Genomic DNA, 20,643 nt, shown 5'->3' on the forward strand with positions numbered 1-20,643 from the left:
GACCAGGGCCGGTGGGTTTTTTTGTTTTTTAACACCTTACATCATAGACTCACTCCTTTTTTTTACATTTTGCTTTAAACCAAATGCTTAATTTTATGACATGTCTGCTGTTTTCTTGGGGCTAAACTGCCAGATACAGATCATTCTTGCATTGGTTCTCAAACTTTAAAGTTCATGGACTCTCCTTGGGGACTTATTAAATGACTACTGGACTCCCCACTCCACAGTTGAGTCAATAGGGCTGGAATGAGGTCTGAGATTGCCTTTTTAACAAGTTCCCAGGTGATGCTGATCTAGGGACCACACTTTGAGAACCACAGGCCTAGACCAACCCGTAAAATACAAGGGTAAGGTACTCGAACTAGTTGGGTTTATAATGGTAATACTAAAACTACCATTGAGTGCTTAGATTGTCAGGCGTTGCTAAGCGCTCACACATTAGGTAGGTACACGACACTACCATTATTTTGCAGATAAGGAAACTAAGGCTTCTAGAGATTGTTCCTTAAACGCCACAGCTACTTAGCCCATTTCCTAAATGGTACGTCTCCATCCCAGGTCTAACTGACAGCAAAGCCTGAATTCTTCACCACCCTATGCTGCCCAAGACAGTTCTAAGATTAAAATCCTTTTTCCTTCTTGTTAAGCCCATGGCCACTCGCACTCCACGATGGAGAAGGTCGGTCCAGGGGGAAACGCGGTCCCAATCACCAGGGCATTCCTCGAGGGTACACTAGGAACCGGAGCGGAAGGGGCGGGGCTTCAGTTGCGGAAGGGGCGGGCTTGACTGCAGGAAGTCCGGTGTTGATGATGGCTCTATTGCCCAAGAGCCAGTAGCGGGGGTCCCGGCTCTTCTCTTGGCCTGATTCCGTCCCCACACCCGACCCGGCATAGTCCGGGTGAGACTGCGGCGGCGGCGACTCCGCCCGCCGCCATGCACGACGCCTTTGAACCGGTGCCGATTCTAGAAAAGCTGCCTCTGCAGATCGACTGTCTGGCTGCCTGGGGTGAGCCGAGGGGCCAGGCGGGGTCAGCGCGGGAGCGGCTGGGACCTTTCACGAGGCTAGGGAAGTGGACGGGAGTCTGGCTGTGTGGACGCCGGTCGAACGCCGTCCGAGAGGGGCCTAGGATGAGGGAAGGCAGAGCACTGTTGACAGCGAGGGTGGTGGAGCTGTTTGCTTTTGGTGGTTGGTTTGTTTGTTTTTTGCATTGAACAAGTTAACAGCTATGTCTTTACCCCCTTAGTGAGCACTCATCGCTTACTTCTAATTACTGTAGCTAACTTGTTACTCTCCACTCTTAATCTAGCCAGGTGGTTGATTGCCTTATAGTCAAAATGCCCAAGTTACCTAGCTTTTCTGTAGAAGAGCATCATTCCAGGCTGTCATGAAACCTAACCTATAAAAACTCGCATGATCCTTTTAGGATTGGCCAGTGAAGAAAGCAGGGTCAGGTATCTCTTCTCTGCTTCAGCATACAAATGGTTTCTGAAATAAACCTTGACTCTTAACTGCAAACATTATGCTCCTGTCTCTGAGTGTGTGTCTGATAACCAAAGACCAAACAGAAGTAATTTCAGTCTTTCCTGTTAATGTCCAGGTCCTAGAAATCAAGGGCCATAAAAAGGTGGCTCAGAACCCTCAATCAGATCTTATATTGAGCCAGGTACCCATGATGGGCCTGGTGGAAGCCGGTGTCCTATTCATTATCTGTGGACAGTGCCACCTAGTCAGAGTTCTTCACATCCTCTTCAGTAAGGTGCTTTCGCTCTAGATCTTCTTATTAATGTGTGCCCCTCACCACCACCCCAACCTTTAGCAGCCCTGGACCTCTTTTTTTTTTTTTAATTTTATTGAAGTATAGTTGATTTACAATGTTGTGTTAATTTCTACTGTACATCAAAGTGATTTAGTTATACATATATATACATTTTTCACATTCTTTTCCATTATGGTTTATCTCAAGATATTGAATATAGTTCCCTGTTCTCTACAATAGGACCTTGTTGTTTAGCTCTGGGCCTCTTTAAAGTCACACCTCCACAGCAGGCTGTCCTAGGGTTAAGGAGAGAATCCTGCTTCCTCCAGATGTCTCAAGAAAACCGCCATTTTTCTGTCATTAAATGCTCTCAGTAAAAATTAAAAATAAATAGAGGAGAAATAAAGAAATTGAAAAAATGAAAGGCCTGACACTCAGTACAAAGGGGCTCATTCTCCTGTTTCTTCATCAAATATGTATTAAGTGCCTACATGGACCAGACTCTCTGCTAGAGACAGGAATACAAGGATGAATAAGAAACAATGCCTGTGCTCCTAGGACACACAGTGGCAGGCAAAGAAGTATGAACAGATTACGATGCAAGATAAATGATACTAGAGACATATGCTGCCTAACATGGGAACGTGGAGGGAGGGGTATTCCACTCAGCCTCGGACATATACTTCTGAAAAGGATGGATGCAGCTACTTATCACACTGTACTTAGCTTGTCAGAATCCTTGACTCTGATACCCTGTGGGACTAGCAGTACACATATCTCAGTCTCTTTCACCAACTGCAGTTTGTGTCAGTGAAGATTCCCTGAACCTGTGCTTTGTAGAAATACAGTTTTTGAAATGGTAGATAGCTTTCACTCTGCCTGATCTCCAAGCAAACAGGAGAAACGCCCATTGCCTACTAGGATGCTGTGATAGGTATTGGCTACAAGAGGCCATTTACTGCCTTGTGCCTCAAAACTACTTTATTTTCAGACTTTACCAGCAATAAATATTGCTATTTCTAGTTGTTACCTCTTCTATCTACACCATGACCTTAGGCGGAAGGTTCATCCAGGAACCTCCAGGCTTCTGGAGAACCAGACAGTGTTGGAGCTGGAAGATGTCACAGAGCCACCATAATCCATCTCCTGGGATATGGAAATGAGGAAAATACTGATGATGATGATGACTTCTTCTGAAACTCTGTAGTTGTAGAATCCAGCTGCCTCTTCAGCATCTTCATTTGGATATCTGGTTGCATGGCCAAAACAGTTCTTGATTTTAAAACATGTCTGTCCCCCTGTATCCCAAAGCTCAGCATATGGCATTTCTGTTTGCTCATTTGGTTAAGGCCAAAATCATTGGAATTATTCTTGACTTCTCTTATTCTCTTTTACACCACATCCAATCCATCAGCAAATCTTGTCTGCTCCACCTCCTGAAAAATTCCACAATCCAGTCACTTCTCTCTATCTCTACTGTTAACTACTGTTGATGAAGACACCAGTCTCACTCATCTGAATTACTGTAGTAGCCTTCTGACAGATTACCCTGGGTTTGCTATTGTGCCATTTGCAGTATTTTACCCACACAGAGGTAGAGTGACCCTTTGAAAACTTAATCTAATTGCATCTCTCCTCTGCTCAAAACCCTCCAGTAGCTTCACATCACAACTAGAATAACAACACCTGTCATCACAGCACCTGTCATGATCAGGCCTCTGGTTACTTCCCTGATTTTATCCCCTATGTTCTTATCCCTTGCTTCTTTCTGATACTAGTTACACTGTCTTACTTGTTCCATGAGCACAAAAGTATGTAACTATCTCAGGGCCTTTGCACTTGCTGTTTCCTCTGCCTGGCACTCTCTTGTCCTAGGTATTATATGGCTCATTCCTCATTTCATTTGCTGAAATGTCCCATAAATCTGCAGGACCTTCCCTAACTATTCTATATAAAAGAAAATGCCACATCCACTGATGTGCTACTCTTTTACTCAGCCTTATCTTCTTTCACAGATTGCCACCTAATGTTATTTTATATGCTATTATTGTCTCTCTCATTCCATATTACAATATAAATTTCTTCAGAGCAGTAACTTTGTTTTGTACATAGGTTTATTTGCAGTGCCTAGAACAGTTCCTGACTCATAATGGATACTTATTAAATATTTGTTTAATTAATTAATAGTAGTAATGGCTTCCATTACTGAGTACTAATCTGTATTAAGCATTTATGAAATAATAACAACTCCATTTTGCAGAAGAAGAACCTGAAAATTTAAGTAGTTTTTCCAAGGTCACGTCCAGTAAATCATGTCTGATTCTAGAGCCTGTTTCTCAAACTTTGATGTATATTCAGAGCCTATAAAAAATGTGGAGTGTGTGTGTGTGTGTGTGTGTGTGTGTATCTGTGTGTGTGTATACCCAATCATTTTTATTTATATTTTCCAAAGAAACAATGGAAAAATAAATCAAGAGTGATTAAAATGGTTACCTATAGCAGAAGGAAGAGAACAGGGGGAAGTGGACAAGGAGGGACTTCTCATAGTTTTAGCTTTGGAACTAGGTAAATGTCTCATGTAATTAAAAAATTAAATTAAAAAATGCAGATTTGGGGGCACCACCACAGAATCATTGCATCAGAATCTCTAGGCGCAGGGCTCAGGAATGTGTATTTTTAGTAAGTCCAAGTGATTCTGATGCAGCTAAACAGGGGCTGATGCTTTGAGAAACACTGTTCTTTGCCGTATGACCCAAAGAAAAGAAGTGCCCACTACCCTGTTCATCTGTGTACTCCCTGCTGTGTTCAGCAGTGGTTGTTTATCACATGAGTTTGGACTGGGTTGCAACGTTGGATGGAGCTTCACTAGGGTAATTGTGAGCTACAGGGCTCTACCTTCCTTCCCAGGAGGAATCATGTCTAACCTGTGGCTCAGGATTAGGCCATCAGGAATTTTCTAGGGCTGACTCTTGTTTGTTTTTGCGTGTGTTACTCGTTTGTGTAGTTTGTTCCACTTTCTGATGTGCAATGTTGAGTCTCAGAAGGGACTGTCTACCCCGTGCTCTGCCTGCTCTGCAGGCTTTTCATTTTCTGTGTTTTATGTGCACGGCTGTGTTATATGATGACATAGAGTGTGCACAGACAAGCCTGGGTCAGGTCCTCTGGCCATCTGAGCCCCCACAGACGTCTGTAACCAAATCAAGCCTCTTCAGAGCTCTGTGCCATCATTACCTCTGGGTGATACACTGTTTTTCTTTTCTTTTTAATAAATTTAATTAACTTATTTATTTTTGGCTGCATTGGATCTTCATTGGTGTGTATGGGCTCTCTCTAGTTGCAGCGAGCGGGGACTACTCTTCATTGCCGTGCGTGGGCTTCTCATTGCAGTGGAGCACGGGCTCTAGGCGTGTGGGCTTCAGTAGTTGTGGCGCACGGGCTTAGGTGCTCTGTGGCATGTGGGATCTTCCTGGACCAGGGGTCGAATCCGTGTCCCCTGCATTGACAGGCGGATTCTTTTTTTTGCGGTACGCGGGCCTCTAACTGCTGTGGCCTCTCCCGTTGCGGAGTACAGGCTCCGGATGCGCAGGCTCAGCGGCCATGGCTCATGGGCCTAGCTGCTCCGCGGCATGTGGGATCTTCCCGGACCAGGGCACGAACCCATGTCCCCTGCATCGGCAGGCGGACTCTGAACCACTGCACCACCAGGGAAGCCCGGCAGGTAGATTCTTAATCACCACGCCACCAGGGAAGTCCCCACTGTTTTTCCTTTTGAGTTTGAGGATTAGGAATGAGTATGTGTGTGGTGCTTTTACTAGTTAAAAGAAAGCTGTTAACAATACTTTGCATGTATGAGAAATGCATTTTCCTCAGCATCTCCAAAGGAATGCTTGAGAAAGGTCAAATAAAATTTCAATTAAAATTTTTTTTTAATTTCAGTGAATTTGTCTGATTCAATTTCATGACCAATAGAGTAGACGTTTGATAGAAACATCTATTGGTAAATAAACATTTCAATAAAAATGGAAAGCAGACTCTTAAAAGTCATACTTAGGAGTTTGGCTTCATATTTTGGTAGTACAGCTTCATGAGGATTTTTTTAAGTCCCAGTGTGACAGCATTGGAGCTATGCTCTAAGGTAACAGATAGCAAACATCGAAGTATACATAGAGTGAGACCAGCTGAGGGGTCCCTGGAGATACTCTGTGGGGGAGGGCTGTTGCCGGGTGCCTTGTAGAGGTAAAATTGATAGGCCTTGCAGACCAGGGTGGGAGATGAAGCTGTTGAAAGAGGTAAAGAAAAATAGAAACTGGCAGGGGTTTGGGGGTCACAGTGGAGAGGATGGGGAAGATGGTGAACATTATGGTGGCCTTTTTGCTATAGATTTTTCTATATGTTATAAGTGAATTAAAAAAGATTCTACTTCATTTTATTTGTATTTGAAACATTAGTGGGTGTCCTAAAAATCAACTTTAATATTTTCAATTGCTCAATACCGTGATATCTATAAGTAAAGTTCTAAACATAATATCGTTTGCAAAGCAAGCATTGTGAACTGAATTCTTTTTTTTTCCCACCATGTTCTGTTCCGACATAAATCACCAGTGTTCCATTGGAGCTAGTGTTATTTCTGATTTCCACTTATGTCATTGAGAGCACACTGTGTCTTACTTTCTGTGCTCTGCCTTTACTTTAAAACCCAAAAGAGGACAGAGTCACTATCTTTTTCTGGAAGACTAAGGACATCAACCTGGAGAAATGTTCCTGATGTGGCTCCTGACCTGTTTTTATAAACGTAACCATTGTCTTTCAGATAGCCTCTGGCTGACACCTATTCTTTTGAGATGGGATGCCTTAGTTAAGTGCATTGTAGCATGGGGTTAAGGGTCAGAAAGACTGGAGTTGGAATCCTGCCCCTGCTATACATATCTTACTACATGTGTGACTCTGGACAAGTTACCTATCCCCTAGGCCTCAACTTCCTCATCTATAAAATGGGGATTTAAGAAAAGGACATAGTCAAAGGATAGTTGTTATAACCTATGATAAGTGCTTAGCATTTCCTGGAACACAATGCATGCTCAATAAAGTTTATTTATGTCATTATCTAATATTTTATTTTGCAAAAGATCAAAAGTTTATGAAAGGAATAAGTGACTGTTAACAACCTCAAACAGCTGAGGAAGTACCTACTTAACTTCCCTTAGTGATTTAATATAAATCTGTCAGGGTAATTATTTAAGTCCTTTCTGAACCTTTTGCCTTTTAGCCTAGACCGATGTCTCCCAAAATGCTGTCCCTGAACAAACAGCATCAGCATCACCTGGGGACTTGTTAGGAATGCAGATCCCCAGGCCCACTTCCAGACCTACTGAATCAGAAACTTGAGGGCAGGGCCTAGCAATCTGTTTTAATAAATCCCCAAATAATTCTGATACACACCAAAGTTTAAGAACCACTGGCCTAAACCATCTTTTTTTTTCATTTTAAATAATAGCTTTATTGAGATGTAATCCATATACCATACAATTCACCCATTTAAAGTGTACAATTCAGTGGTTTTTAGTACATTCACAGAGTTGTGCAAGTATTGCCACAATTTTAGAACATTTTCATCACCCTAAAAAGAAACCCCATTTCTTTTTCCCCAATCCCACCAGCCCCATTTTCCTAAGCCTATGAGCCCCAGGCAACCACTAATCTTTCTGTCTCTAGATTTGCCTATCCAGGACATTTCATGTAATAGAATCATGCAATATGTAGCCTTTTTTGTCTAGCTTCTTTTATTTAGCATAATGTTGTCAGATCCATCCTATTGTAGCATATATCAGCACTTCATTCCTTTTAATGGCTGTCTAATAGTCCATTGTATGGGTATGTCACATTTTGTTTATCCATTCATCAGTTGATGTATACTTGGGTTGTTTCCACCTTTTGGCTATTGTGAATAATACTCCTATGAACATTTATGTACAAGTTTTTGTGTGGACATATGTTTTCATTTCTGTTGTGTGTATGCCCATGGGTGGAATTGCTGGGTCATATGGTAACTCTATGTTTTGTCTTTTATGGAACCATCAGACTGTTTTTCAAAGGGCTGCACCATTTTATTTTCCTGCCAACAATGTATGAGGGTTCCAGTTTCTTCACGTCTTTGGCAACACTTATTATTATCTGTTAGACCATCTTTTGAGTTAATGAATTCTGTAAGTTTAATATGCTGTGGCACTTCTTATTTTTCCTAAAGTAAAATCATCAAACCTTCAAAGGATGCCTTTTAGCTGTTATTTCTGAGATTAGGTACCTAGTTTTATGTTTATACTACCCATTTTATGATTTTATAAACTTCCATCAAATTTTTGGTTAGTTTCATTTTGAAACAATGAAGCCAGGGACATTTTTCATTCTCTCATATGTCTCACCTAGTTCAATAAATATTTTTTCAGTTAGTTGGTTCTGAAACATTTCTTTCTTTTCTTTTTTTTTTTGACTGCATGCCACGGCATGTGGGATTTCAGTTCCCCGACCAGGGATCGAACCTGTGCCCCCTGCAGTGGAAGTGCAGTCTTAAACCACTGGACCACAAGGGAAGTCCCTCAGACATTTCTTGAATATAAACATTTCTTAGTTTTTCAAAACACTTACATCAAAAGCAACTCATTTTCTCAACCCCTTGATTTCTGATTATAAGCTCCAGCTAAAGAAATAGGGTCTTACTAAAGCTGATGGTCCTTTTCTTTTCCAGAGGAATGGCTGCTTGTTGGAACGAAACAAGGTCATCTTCTTCTCTATAGGATTCGGAAGGATGTTGGTAAGTGGCAGTTTTTCAGAACAAAGTACGAGGTGGCTTACTGCTCATGTAAAAAAAAAAAAAAAAAAAGATATGTATACACTGTAAAATCAGTGATTCCTGGACCATTAAAAGAGTGCTTGCTTCAGCAGCACATATACTAAAAATGGACCGTTAAAAGAGTGACTGGGGGTTGGTGGTAGTGCAGTGGAAAAGTGGGGAGAAATCTGTGAGAATCTCCAGGGTTTTCTCTTTTTTTCAGACTGTATTTCCCTACCCCCATCTGGGAGGTGGGGCTAGATGTTTTTTCCCTTCTCACTTCTTAGAGACTCATGCCAGAAATAAGAAATATTACTAATGGGAGTAAAATTCTCATGTAAATGGTATGGTAGTAGGAAAAAAAAATTAGGAGCCATTGATGTTAAAGATCTTGTTAAACTTCTGCTGGGTGGACTAGGACAGAGGGGACCTGGGCTTGAGTCAGGTTTTACTTCTCCCCAGTCAGGTGACTATGAGTAGGTCCTTTCCAATGTCAGTTTCCTCTTCCATAAATCATCTCACAAAATTGTTGGGGTCAGATGCAAGGACTTTGAAAACTAAAACTTTAATCAAATATTTCTTTGTCAGTAAAAATGTAGAATAATAACAAAGTATTTGACGTTTATTCTGTTAGAGTGCCCTCTAATGGGGAAAAAAGTACCTTGCTTTTCCTAATTTTATTTGTGTTCTCTGTGGAAAATTGATGTATTTGGATATTATACCCTGGAGCTACAGAGTATAGAAGTCAGCTGTTAATGCCAGAGTAGGTTGAACCATATGAAATTGTCATTATTTGGCTATATTAGAAAAAACAAAATTTCATAGCTTTCAATCTAATATATAACTTATCACAGTGAATAGCTTAATGTAAGTGTGGAAATAGAGCCTTCTCTTTGGAACCTGTAGCAAAGCTAACATATTGGGGAAAAAAAAGTATCTTACTGGTATAAAGGAGGAAAAAATTATTTTTAACTCTACCCATCTTAGGTTGATTGTATGGGGACCTGTAAATCAGAGAAGCAACAAGACAAAGGAAAAGGACTTTGAGTTTCTACAGTGGCAAATTATGGGAAGGCAAATATATGGGGGAACTAATTGGAGATGTTTGTTATGTAGATTCCTCTGGTGCAATCTGTGGGCTGATATGGGTCTCAAGTTGTCTCTAAATTGATTAAATATTGTCCTTGATAGAGAGGAAAGGGGAGGCACCTTTGTAAATTTGTGTCTTGCTCTTTGGCAGATGGTGGAGAGCAGAGAGCTTTTCTTGTATCTGCTTCTTCTCAGTTACCTTCAACTCAAAATAATCCTTGTGCCAGAGTAGCATATTTTGGGGTGGCATATTCTGCTACACTCCACTGGTGCAATAGGGAGGGAGGAAGGTACCTGGTCAGGTTCTATGGTGGGATAAGAAGAGAAACCAGAAGATCAAAACAGGGTTTACAGTAAGTCCCCTACATACGAACGAGTTCCATTCTGACAGCCCATTCATAAGTCCAGCAAAGTTAGCCTCGGCGTCCAACAAAGTTAGCCTAGGTAGCCAGCTAACACAATCGGAGGTCAAGCTGCAATTTCACTCACTCCTGATGTTGATGGAACACGCATTCGCATCTTCGAAAGTTCGCAACTTGGAAGGTTCGTACGTGGGGGACTTACTGTATTTCATTTCTAAGTTTTTCAGCTTTCCTTTAAATCGGGAGTCATCCAACTTGTTCCCAAAAAAGGATTAAATGTTACCTGAAAACTGGGTTCGCCTCTTAGTGGGTGTTGAGCCAAAAGACAAAACCAAGGCAGAGAGTGGGAGAAGGAAGGATTTATTACTTGCAGCAAGTAAGGAAAACACTAGGGATCTTTCCCAAAGCAGTGTCTCCCCAAACAGCAAAGTTGGGGAAGTTTTTTAAGCTAAGGGTCCATGCATATTCATGAAGGGCCTTGGGTAGTTGAGAGTCCAAGCGTTAGCTGAGTGAAGTGACTGAGGGTCTGAAAAGGTCAACATCATCATCTTAGGTTCCAGTTGATCTGGTGGTTGAGCACCTTAGAGGGGGTTAAATTCTGCAAAATCTCAAGAAAGCGAGGCTAATCTTTACCACTGAAACAGAACTGGGAGTCTTTTCACCTGATTTTTCATCTTTGCTATTGTTACTTCTCTTGCCTGATAAAGGTTTGTTCTTTTGTTCCCTTAAGATCGTTATTACTGAGATCTGTCCAAGGACAAGCATTGTGGCCAGGCTTAGCTCACAAAATGGCTTAGGCCAAAAATGCCTTCTCTTATGTCAAGAAAACCATGACTGGTTCTCTTTCTCCAGGTACCCTCTACCTCATTGACTTACACAAATAGTAAATGTTTTAGGCTTTGCAGGTCATAACATCTCTGTCGTGACTACTGTACTCTGCTACTGTAGCAAAAGAGCAGCTGTAGACAGCATGTAAATGAATGGGTGTGGCTGTGTACCAGTAAAGGGTAATTTACAAAAACAGGTGGAGGACTGGATTTGACCCCAGGCAGTACTTTGCTGGCCCTTGCTTTAAATTTTAGTTCTCAGAGGCAGAATATTTGTATTCTGTGACATTAACCTAGTCTGTAATTTAAAAATTAAGCCTGCCTTTGGTTTTATTCGGCTTTCAACAACTGTGTCTTGACTGTCTACTGCGGGCTCAGATGACGTGCAAAGCAGGGAGATAAAGAGAGCCTAATATTCTTATCCCAAGAGATAATCAGTTCTTTGTGCCATCAAATACTAAATACTCTGATAAAGTAACTTGTTTAATATATCATTTCTGTATAAGTGGTAAGGAATTGAAAACTAAACTATTAAGAATAAACTTTTCAACATAGTATAGACTCAAACTGGTAATATTAATGTTAATGTGACTTGGAACCCTGGTGCCAACTGTTCGTTGCCCTGTGACCAATTCACCATGTAACCTTTGACAAGTTAGTTAATCTTCCTCAGTTTCCCCACAGGTAACTTGAATAGCAATATTAACCTACCTTAGATAATTAGGAAATCAAACTGATTAGAGACTTCACTTCTCCCTATACCCCTAGAGAACAGTTCAGTTCTGGACCAGCTCTAGTCTGTTTATGGGCCAGAAGTAGACCTGGGCCTCCATGAATCAGCCGTAGAACTAACTGGGTTTCTAAATTTGAGATATTCTGAACTGACACCGCTAGATGGCATTTTGGGAGGCTCCGAGGAGCTCCAGTTCTTTATGTCTCAGCGCAGAAAGAATTCATTGAGAGGCAAAGCGATAGATAAGAAGTGATTTATTAGAGTAGGTTGCTTGTGAGGCTTATAAGCGGGCAGGCGAGAGGATGCCATGCCCCGAGAACTTAGTGGGCTACAGTTTTATAATCAAAGGAAAAGTGGGGAGGGGGAAAAGACCACCTTCTTCCTCATTCTTGAGTAGATGTCATGCTTCTGTCATCAGTTCCTCCTCCATGTCAGGCAAAGGAATTTTCTTATCCCTACATGGTCAAGCCAGGACTGTCATGGTGCAATGGCAATGAGCAAAAAGGTAGTAACATATGCTAAAAGTGGCACATCATCTCAGGTTTCAGTATAATGTCACCTTTTCCTTATATTTTTGTTTTTAGTGCATGCGGAGGAGCATCTCCTAGGAATCAATAACTTACTGAGCTCACTGGGCAGGATGTGTGTCTCATGCCACCATTGTTTTATTGTTTTGGAGCATGTCTCATGCTTCTGTTGCATGGTTTTGTTGCTAAGCAAGCCTGCTTGGTTTTGTGGTTAAATAAACCAACTTTCTTGAGTGGTCATTAACTTACAGGGGTCTCCCATACTTTTTTCTTTACTTACAGTCCCCTAGTGGGATTGACTATTTAATTTCCTACTTTGTCCCTTTATTGTGTCCCTATCAAAACCTCAGTAAGGCTATGACCAGACTATCTTTCTGAGGGAAGGGAGAGAGCGGGTAGTGAGATGTCATGGAAAGACTGGGGTTAAGGGGACCTGGACTCTGATCTGATCTGAGCCATCCCCTTCCTGTGAGTTCACAAACTAGGCTTCTCAGAGACTTCAGTCTACTCTTTTTTTTTTTTTTACAACTTTATTGGAGTATAATTGCTTCACAATGGTGTATTAGTTTCTGCTTTATAACAGAGTGAATCAGTTATACATATACATCTCTTCCCATATCCCTTCCCTCAGTCTACTCTTTTTTTTTTTTTTTTTTCCTTCGGTACGCGGGCCTCTCACTGTTGCGGCCTCTCCCCTTGTGGAGCACAGGCTCCTCCGGAAGCGCAGGCTCAGTGGCCATGGCTCACGGGCCCAGCCGCTCCGCGGCATGTGGGATCCTCCCGGACCGGGGCACGAACCCGTGTCCCCTGCATCGGCAGGAGGACTTTCAACCGCTGCGTCACCAGGGAAGCCCCCCTCAGTCTACTCTTAAACAGAGGAATTAGATTACTTCTTACTTCTTATCTAAGGTCTTAACAACTTTGTGTTTACTTCAGTGATGCCTCACCCTAGAGCAGTGGTTCTCAAAGTTTGGTCTTATGGAGGAAAAATGTCACCTGCCATATCAGTAAACAAAGGATGTGGCCCTCAAGCCATCAGCCAGCCACTGCAGCCTCCAACTGTGCACCCTGAGGGGATTCAAGAGGGAGAAAAACAGGATGCTGGCCCTAGATAGTTAAGGTGCATATCAAAGGAATAATTTCAATGAGCCCAGACTCTTGCATCCTCCCATACATAGAAACTTGAGAAGTCTGATTTTCTTACATAGCAGTAATCTTTTGACGTCTGACTACCTGTTTTTTTTTTGTCTGAACTCCTACATATCCTGGCTCCTCCCTGGCTTAAGTCCTTAGCAAGTCTACAGAATAAAACATAATTCTCAACTTTAAGGTTGTGCATTTTTTTCCAGTCGACAGTTTCTAGACCCCAGGAGGTTCCCCAAAATCCTTTCAGAGGAGCCACAACGTCAAAACTTGAGTTCACAGTAAGAGTAAAACATTATTGTTTTTTCACTGACATTTGCACTGACGGTACACAAGTAAGGCAGCTAAGACTGCTGCCCCTCATAACAAGTTCAAGACAGTGGTCGGCAGTCTTGTTGGCACCACACTGTCCAAGCAGTTGTATTTTTGCCCAGCGTGTGCTCACAGTGCTTTTTTTTTTCTTTAAGCCAGTTTCACTTAATAATGTTCTTTGTGAGGCAGTAAAAAGTATTAATTTTATTCTATCTTGACCTTTGAGAACACCTCTTTTCAATAATCTGTAATGTAATGGGAAGTACACGTGAAGCACTTCGGTTGTATACAAGGTACAAAGCCCAGTGGCTGTCTCAGGGGAAAAGTACTTATGTGATGGTTGGAGTAACGAGCTGAACTGACCACTTATTTCATGGAGCATCATTTTTGCTTGAGAGAATGACTAACAGATAGACTGCGGTTTTTCAGACCATTTGGGTGTTTGGTAGATGTTTTCTCACAAAGGAACAAAGAGAGTCTCACTTCAAAGAAAACAACTGGCAGTATTTGTTACTAATGATAAAGATAGAGCTTTCAAGAGAAAATTAGAATTGTGGAAAAATTGTATCCATCCCCATGAGCTTGACAGCTTCTCCATACTTATGGTTTTCCTGATGAGATGAGGGGTGATAATGAGCATGATTTTTTTTCAGCCCTATAACAAAATGTGTCAACATTTGGAAAATCTGCGTAACTATGTGAACCAGTATTTTCCAGTGCATGAAATTTCTAAACCAAGCATGAATAAAAGAGCCATTCGAAGTGTAAGATAGACCAATGGACTTTTACAGAAAAGTTCATTAATAGGTTTCAGATTCCAGATTGCAAGAAACTCCATTTGTCAAATTTTTGTATAGCATCAAAGAAGATCCACAATTATCTGAAAAAGCTGTTAAAATATATCTCTCTTTTCCAACTAAATGTCCACACGAGGACAGATGTTTGTCACATACTGCAACCAAACAACGTATCAAAACAGATTAAATGCAGAAGCAGATGTGAGAGTCAGCTGTCTTCTATTAAGCCAGACGTTAAAGAGATTTACAAAAGTGTAAAACAATGCTTTTCTTTTAAATTTGGAAAAATAGTTATTATTCATAAAAATATGTTATTTACACTGATATGTAATGAGCTTATTACTTTTATGTTTAAGTCGGTTAATACATGTTTTGGAACTTCCCTGATGGTGCAGTGGTTAAGAATCCGCCTGCCAATGCAGGGGACACGGGTTCAAGCCCTAGTCTGGGAAGATCTCACATGCCGCGGAGCAACTAAGCCCGTGCACCACAACTACTGAGCCTGTGCTCTACAGCCCGCGAGCCACAACTACTGAGCCTGAGTGCCACAACTACTGAAGCCTGAGAGCCTAGAGCCCATGCTCCACAACAAGAGAAGTCACTGCAATGAGAAGCCTGCTCACCTCAACGAAGAGTAGCCCCCGCTCGCCGCAACTAGAGAAACCCTCAAACAGCAAAGAAGACGCATAGCAGCCAAAAATAAATAAATTTATTTTAAAAAAAATTTTTAATACACATTTTTTAAATTCCTCAGTTTTAATTTGTAATGGTAAGCATTGATAGCTATAGTCCATGTAAAAGTTCTGGTCCTCAGTAAGTTTTAAGATGAAGGGGTCCTGAGGCCAAAAAGTGTGAGAATCTCTGCCCTAGATAATTCTGCTCATAAAGAGAATTGTTAGAGGTAATAAAGTCCTTTACAAATACAGAACTCTTTATCAAGCAGTAACGGCTGATTTTTTTTTTTCTTGGGCAATGTAATGGCATAATACAGGGCAGGTTTCTGAATCTCCCAGAACTTCAGGGCCCTGTCTTCATCTCCTCTTCTGTGGGACATGTGGAGGAAGTAAGACCAGCTTTGGTGGTGTGGGCCCTGGTGGCTGCCTCAAAGAATCTCCATCGATTTGAGCGGTCGGCCGTGTACATAGTCTCTCCCCAAGCCGAGAGGCAGGTGGCAGAGTGCGGGCTCAGCACACAGGCTTTACGTAAAGTCAGCCCTGAGTTTGCCTCTGGGCTTTCTCTCACTAGCTACTACCTAACTGCTTGACCTGTCAGGTTCCTCAGATATGAAATTGGAATAATAATACCTACTTCTTGAGGTGGTTGTGAAGTTACAGAGAATACATAGAAATTTTAAAATCCAGAGCCTGGCACTTAGTTATCGCTTAGTTAATGATAGCGGCTGTTATTATTGTGATAATTATTCTGTTTTTGACTCTGGTGACTTTTGATCCTAAATGTTTTGGTCATCCCAGCAAGGCTGGCTTCATGTGTTTTTTTTTTTGTTTTTTTGTGCTTTTTTTGCGGTACGCGGGCCTCTCACTGTTGTGGCCTCTCCCGTTGCGGAGCACAGGCTCCGGACGCGCAGGCTCAGCGGCCACAGCTCATGGGCCCAGCTGCTCCGCGGCATGTGGGATCTTCCCGGACCAGGGCACGAACCCGTGTCCCCTGCATTGGCAGGCAGACTCTCAACCACTGCGCCACCAGGGAAGCCCTCATGTGTTTTTTATGATCTATAACTTTCTTCCCCTTTTTAGCAAGTGTCAGCAGAGGTAGCATCACCTGAGAGTGGCAGTAAGTGCAGATGCATTAAATTGCTTTAGCTCTGTGGATGGTGTTGTTCGCTCTGTTCTGTCATACGGGACACAGGGTAACCGCTGGGATTTAGTCTGTCTCAGTCTAAGGATGCTTTGGGCTGGGATTCATTGCTGGGGCTCCTATATTTGACTGTTACTTTTTACACTCTTTTGGTAACATACTTTGCCAAGGTACTATTATGTAGGATAAAATCCTCATAAGTACCTTGCCGCTTCAGTAAACTGTGGTGTGATCCTTTCTGCTAATGCCAAGTGAAGGTGCATGAAACCCTCTGTTCTAAAATTGGAGTTGAAAGCAACTTACTGTACTCAATAAACACAACTGGCTATTTTAGATCTCCAACTTCTAGTCTTTAAGGAATTTTTTATAATTCATGTAGGAGAGCAGTATGGAGCAGCATTTTTTGTCATAGTTATTTTTATATGTATCCCTGTGTTTGGAAACGTGAATGTTTGTTTCTTTCCCATAGGTTGCAACAGGTTTGAAGTGACATTAGAGAAATCCAATAAGAACTTCTCCAAAAAGATTCAGCAGGTAGGCCATGATGGTGGTCACTACAAGAATATTTGACTTCTATGAGACCCTGTCAAAGCTAGGACTTTGATAAAATTATTTATTCATCTTTGAATCCTCTGCTCTTTGTCCTCCCATTTATGCAGGGATCTCTGTCCATCCATCAAGTACCTGAGATCCTCTTTCATGAGCAGAAATTGTGATTGCACATAAGCCAGATCCTTGTCATTGATATGGGCTTTTTAGTCCCTTTTTAGTATTGCAGTTAAAATGAACATTTGTTAAACCTTGTCAGAAGTGTTTGAGTCTAATGATTTACTATTTTCCAGATCCATGTGGTTTCCCAGTTTAAGATTCTGGTCAGCTTGTTAGGTAAGAAAAGTGGTTGCATTTGTATTTCATGTGTCAAGAAACAAAAGCTATGACCTGCTAACCCTTTCATGGTTAATTTGATAGTTGTTACTTAACAATGAAACGGACACATTCCTAACCAGATGCAGCAGGGTACACAGGTAATAAAGGCACCAGCATCCCCCATATCTTGAGCTCTGTTCTCCAAGAAGTATCACTTCATTCATTCATTCAATATTTATTGAGTCCTACTCTAGGCATTGGGGATACCAATTTGAATGAGACATGGTTTCTATCTTTGAAACTTAGGTTCTGGTTTTGAAGACCAAAATGACAGAAAGTACTCATGTTACAGTGTGATAAGTTACACTGAAAATTTATAAAAAGTGTCGTGGGATCTTAGTAATGGGAGGGACAGCATTGTCTAGTGGATGACTAGGGTTTCAACAGGAAGAGAGGGGTAGGCAGAGTGTTATAGGCAGAGGGAACAGCTTAAGCAAAGGCCCTGAAATCTGGCCAGACTTAGGGTATATGGTGGAGACTGGTAAGAGACAGGTGAGAGATCAGGGCCAGACTATTCCAGGCCTTGTTTGAAAAGCCATAGTTTCATGGAAGGCGGCCAGTGAGGTCTTTTCATGACAAGCAGAAGAACTAGAAACTTGCCTCATGCTCTGTACTGTTCAGCCCAGGGCCCAAATGGTAGAATCATTTTAAACTTAGTTTCTAGTCGAGAGAAAAACATTTAAATTAACTAAAACTAGCTAAGAGGCCCAAGTGAAATTATTGCGCTGGCTTTGCTAGAAAAGAAATCCTTGCCATGGGTTTGTACAAAATCCACAGGGGGTTTCCTTTCTCTTGCTGGAGCCTCCTAATGTGAGTAGCTTTGAAAGGAATTTCTTGTACAAATATTGCATCACAAGTTTCCAGACTTGACAAAGACAGAGTGTAAGAGTGTTCTTTGGAAGTGAAAGAGCTCTTTAATTCAAGCCAGCCCAAATTTAAAGGAACAAAATATACAAGTTTAGCAGACTAAGTGACTTCCTAAATGTTTTCGTACTGGTCATGGACCAGAATAAGTCATTGTTAGTGAACCTGAAGGTACATCTTCAACCAGTATTTGCCATTTGGTTCTTCTGGTTGTTACACAGTTATTTTGTGTGTGTGTGTGTGTGTCTTGAAGGTGGCTATACTAGAGAATTGTGATCATTTATACAGGTGTTTTACCTCCTTCCAAACAGAAAATAATATTTATGTCCATGACCTACTGACATTTCAACAAATCACTACAGTTTCCAAGGCAAAGGGAGCATCACTGTTCACATGTGACCTCCAGGTAAGCGTGGGCGAGATGAATTTTGACTTTGTGCTTTAATAAATGCAGCCTTTCCTACATCATTCCTACCATTAGATGGGAAGAATAACATTGATATCCAAACTCAGCAGAGACTCCAAAGAGAATATTTGATTTTGGATTGTATTAGAGAAATTTCCCCCTTAAAATGTTGAAACAGTTGCATTCCCTGTGTGTGCGCTACCGGACTGCTGTATTTCAGGAGGCAGCTAACCAAGGACGAAAATGCTTGCCATGGACAAACCATTAGTGGGAAATCAAGACTGTAACAGTACATGAACATAGCTCTAGGGCATTAAAGTGACTCTTGTTCTGAACGTATCATTGTGGTCTTTGTCTTTAGGGAGTTTTCGTTATTTGGAAAAGACATTTCTCCTGATTTTTGCCAATTCGTCATCCTTCTTCAAAATCTGCGTCACCCCTCTACTCAGCTTTGATCACTTTTTAGCACTTACGGTCTATATTGACGCTGCATCGTTTGTTGTATGCTTAGGCATTTCCGTCCCCCACTCCTTTAAAGGATTGAAAGTGGGCCTGCTGTCACTGACACAGGCTGATCCCTGCCCCTGCAGGTATTGACAGCCATGAGCAAGAAGCATTTAAGAAAAAAAGGAGGAAGCCGTTATATAGGTTTTCCTCTCTGAATATAAAGACCCATGACATTTGCTGGGACCAGGGTCTCTGACTGGCAGCCCTTGGGGAGGAAGCGCTTCTCAGCCTGTTGTTTCTGAGCGCATCTTAGAGAGAATGGTGTGCTTTGGTTCAGCTTATCTGGCAGCATGACTTTGTATGACAAGGGATGTTCAGATTAGTAGCCTTTTCAGGGTAGAAAAATCTCTAATATAGTTGTCAGTTCTGGAGTCATCGTGTGCACATCCTCATTTGCTCTGGATGTCTCTTCCCAGCACACAGAGACAGGGGAGGAGGTGTTGCGGATGTGTGTGGCTGTGAAAAAGAAGCTGCAGCTCTATTTCTGGAAAGACAGGGAATTTCATGAATTGCAGGTAAAGTCCCCTGTTTCCTGGTCCATGGGTTGGGTGAGAGCTGCTGCTAAGTTGACCCACAGCTTGAAAGACTTGCTTTTCAGTTCCTATGAAGCTCAGGAGCCCAGTCTTGATGTTCTCCCCAGATGAATGCTCTGCTAGGAGTACCTATGAGTTACTTGTGCCCACTTGTCAAAGTCTCCTGGCCTTCAGAGGCAGGAGTAGGACAATTCTACATCTCTACAGATTCATTTATATCAAAGGGGCTTTTCACCTTTTCCGAATGCACCTTGTGGATCCAGTTCATGGGTGACTTGTATTTTTATTATGGGTGGTTTCCTGGCCTTGTGCTAAGAGAATTGTATTCAGATGAGGGTGAGAGTAATTTTGCAGAATGGGGGTGGAATAACAGGAAGGTCATGGTTTTTTTCCTTTAACATCTTTCCAACTGAACTCTTGCTATCTTTCTCCAGGGGGACTTCAGTGTACCAGATGTGCCCAAGTCCATGGCATGGTGTGAAAATGCTATCTGTGTGGGTTTCAAGAGAGACTACTACCTAATAAGGGTAAGATTTACTATTTTGCAAGTATCATCAGTTTACCTTGGGGAAGGTGATTATGAGTCTACCTGGGAGAGATGATTATGTGCTTCTGAACTGTAGGTCAAGAGACTGCCTTAAGTAGAGTTTTTGGCATAACAGGGTTTGTGTTTGTATGTTTGGTTACCTTTCATGCTCTAAACATCTTTCACAAATAAGATGTCTGTGTATCTTAAGCCAGGCAGAGTCAACTCTCAGTTCTCTACATAATGAATTATCCATATCCTGTATCTAGTTATTGGGCTAGATAATTAGGGCTGCATGCCTCTGTCCAGTAGCATTACCGTGGACTGCTATCTTGAGGCTTCAGTGCTGAGGAATTATATACTAATTTTAGTATTAACTTAATTATTTTTAAGACTTTGAGTTTCCTGCCCCCCAAAATCTTTTAGTATATTTGTTGTAAAAATTATTTTCACTGTTTTTTTAAGTTTCAGAAGCCATATGTGCTTATTATAGAAAATAAGAAAATATAGATAAGGAAAAGAAAAGAAGTGCAAGTCATCCGTAATTCTCCCACTCAGAAATAATCACTGTTAACATTTTGGTAATGGGCATCTGCCCTATTTACAAAAATCTCATGTTACACACATTGTTTTATAACCTGCTTTTTCTCTTAAGTGGTAAATATCCACGACATTGGTTTTTTTCCCCTCC

At 41.5% G+C, this 20,643-nt stretch overlaps 1 protein-coding gene across 3 annotated transcripts in view; it reads left to right on the forward strand.

Annotated features, from left to right (window-relative positions):
* Positions 1 to 934: 934 nt before the first annotated feature.
* VPS39 (VPS39 subunit of HOPS complex) overlaps positions 935 to 20,643 on the forward strand; it is a gene marked incomplete at both ends in the record, with an annotated part of 45,920 nt that continues 26,211 nt past the window's right edge. Inside the window, 8 exons of one of the 3 annotated variants that reach the window (XM_079700640.1) lie at positions 935 to 1,007; positions 8,501 to 8,566; positions 16,133 to 16,165; positions 16,659 to 16,723; positions 17,032 to 17,074; positions 18,292 to 18,386; positions 19,310 to 19,408; positions 19,861 to 19,953. In XM_079700640.1, the coding sequence (XP_079556766.1) occupies positions 935 to 1,007; positions 8,501 to 8,566; positions 16,133 to 16,165; positions 16,659 to 16,723; positions 17,032 to 17,074; positions 18,292 to 18,386; positions 19,310 to 19,408; positions 19,861 to 19,953 (567 nt within the window). Of the gene's footprint in view, positions 1,008 to 8,500; positions 8,567 to 16,128; positions 16,166 to 16,658; positions 16,724 to 17,031; positions 17,075 to 18,291; positions 18,387 to 19,309; positions 19,409 to 19,860; positions 19,954 to 20,643 lie in introns of all 3 variants that reach the window. The other 2 variants (XM_079700641.1, XM_079700642.1) reach the window with 2 other exon arrangements.

Source organism: Hyperoodon ampullatus (assembly GCF_949752795.1).
Source record: "Hyperoodon ampullatus genome assembly, chromosome: 3".
In the NCBI taxonomy this organism is placed as follows: Eukaryota; Metazoa; Chordata; class Mammalia; order Artiodactyla; family Ziphiidae; genus Hyperoodon; species Hyperoodon ampullatus.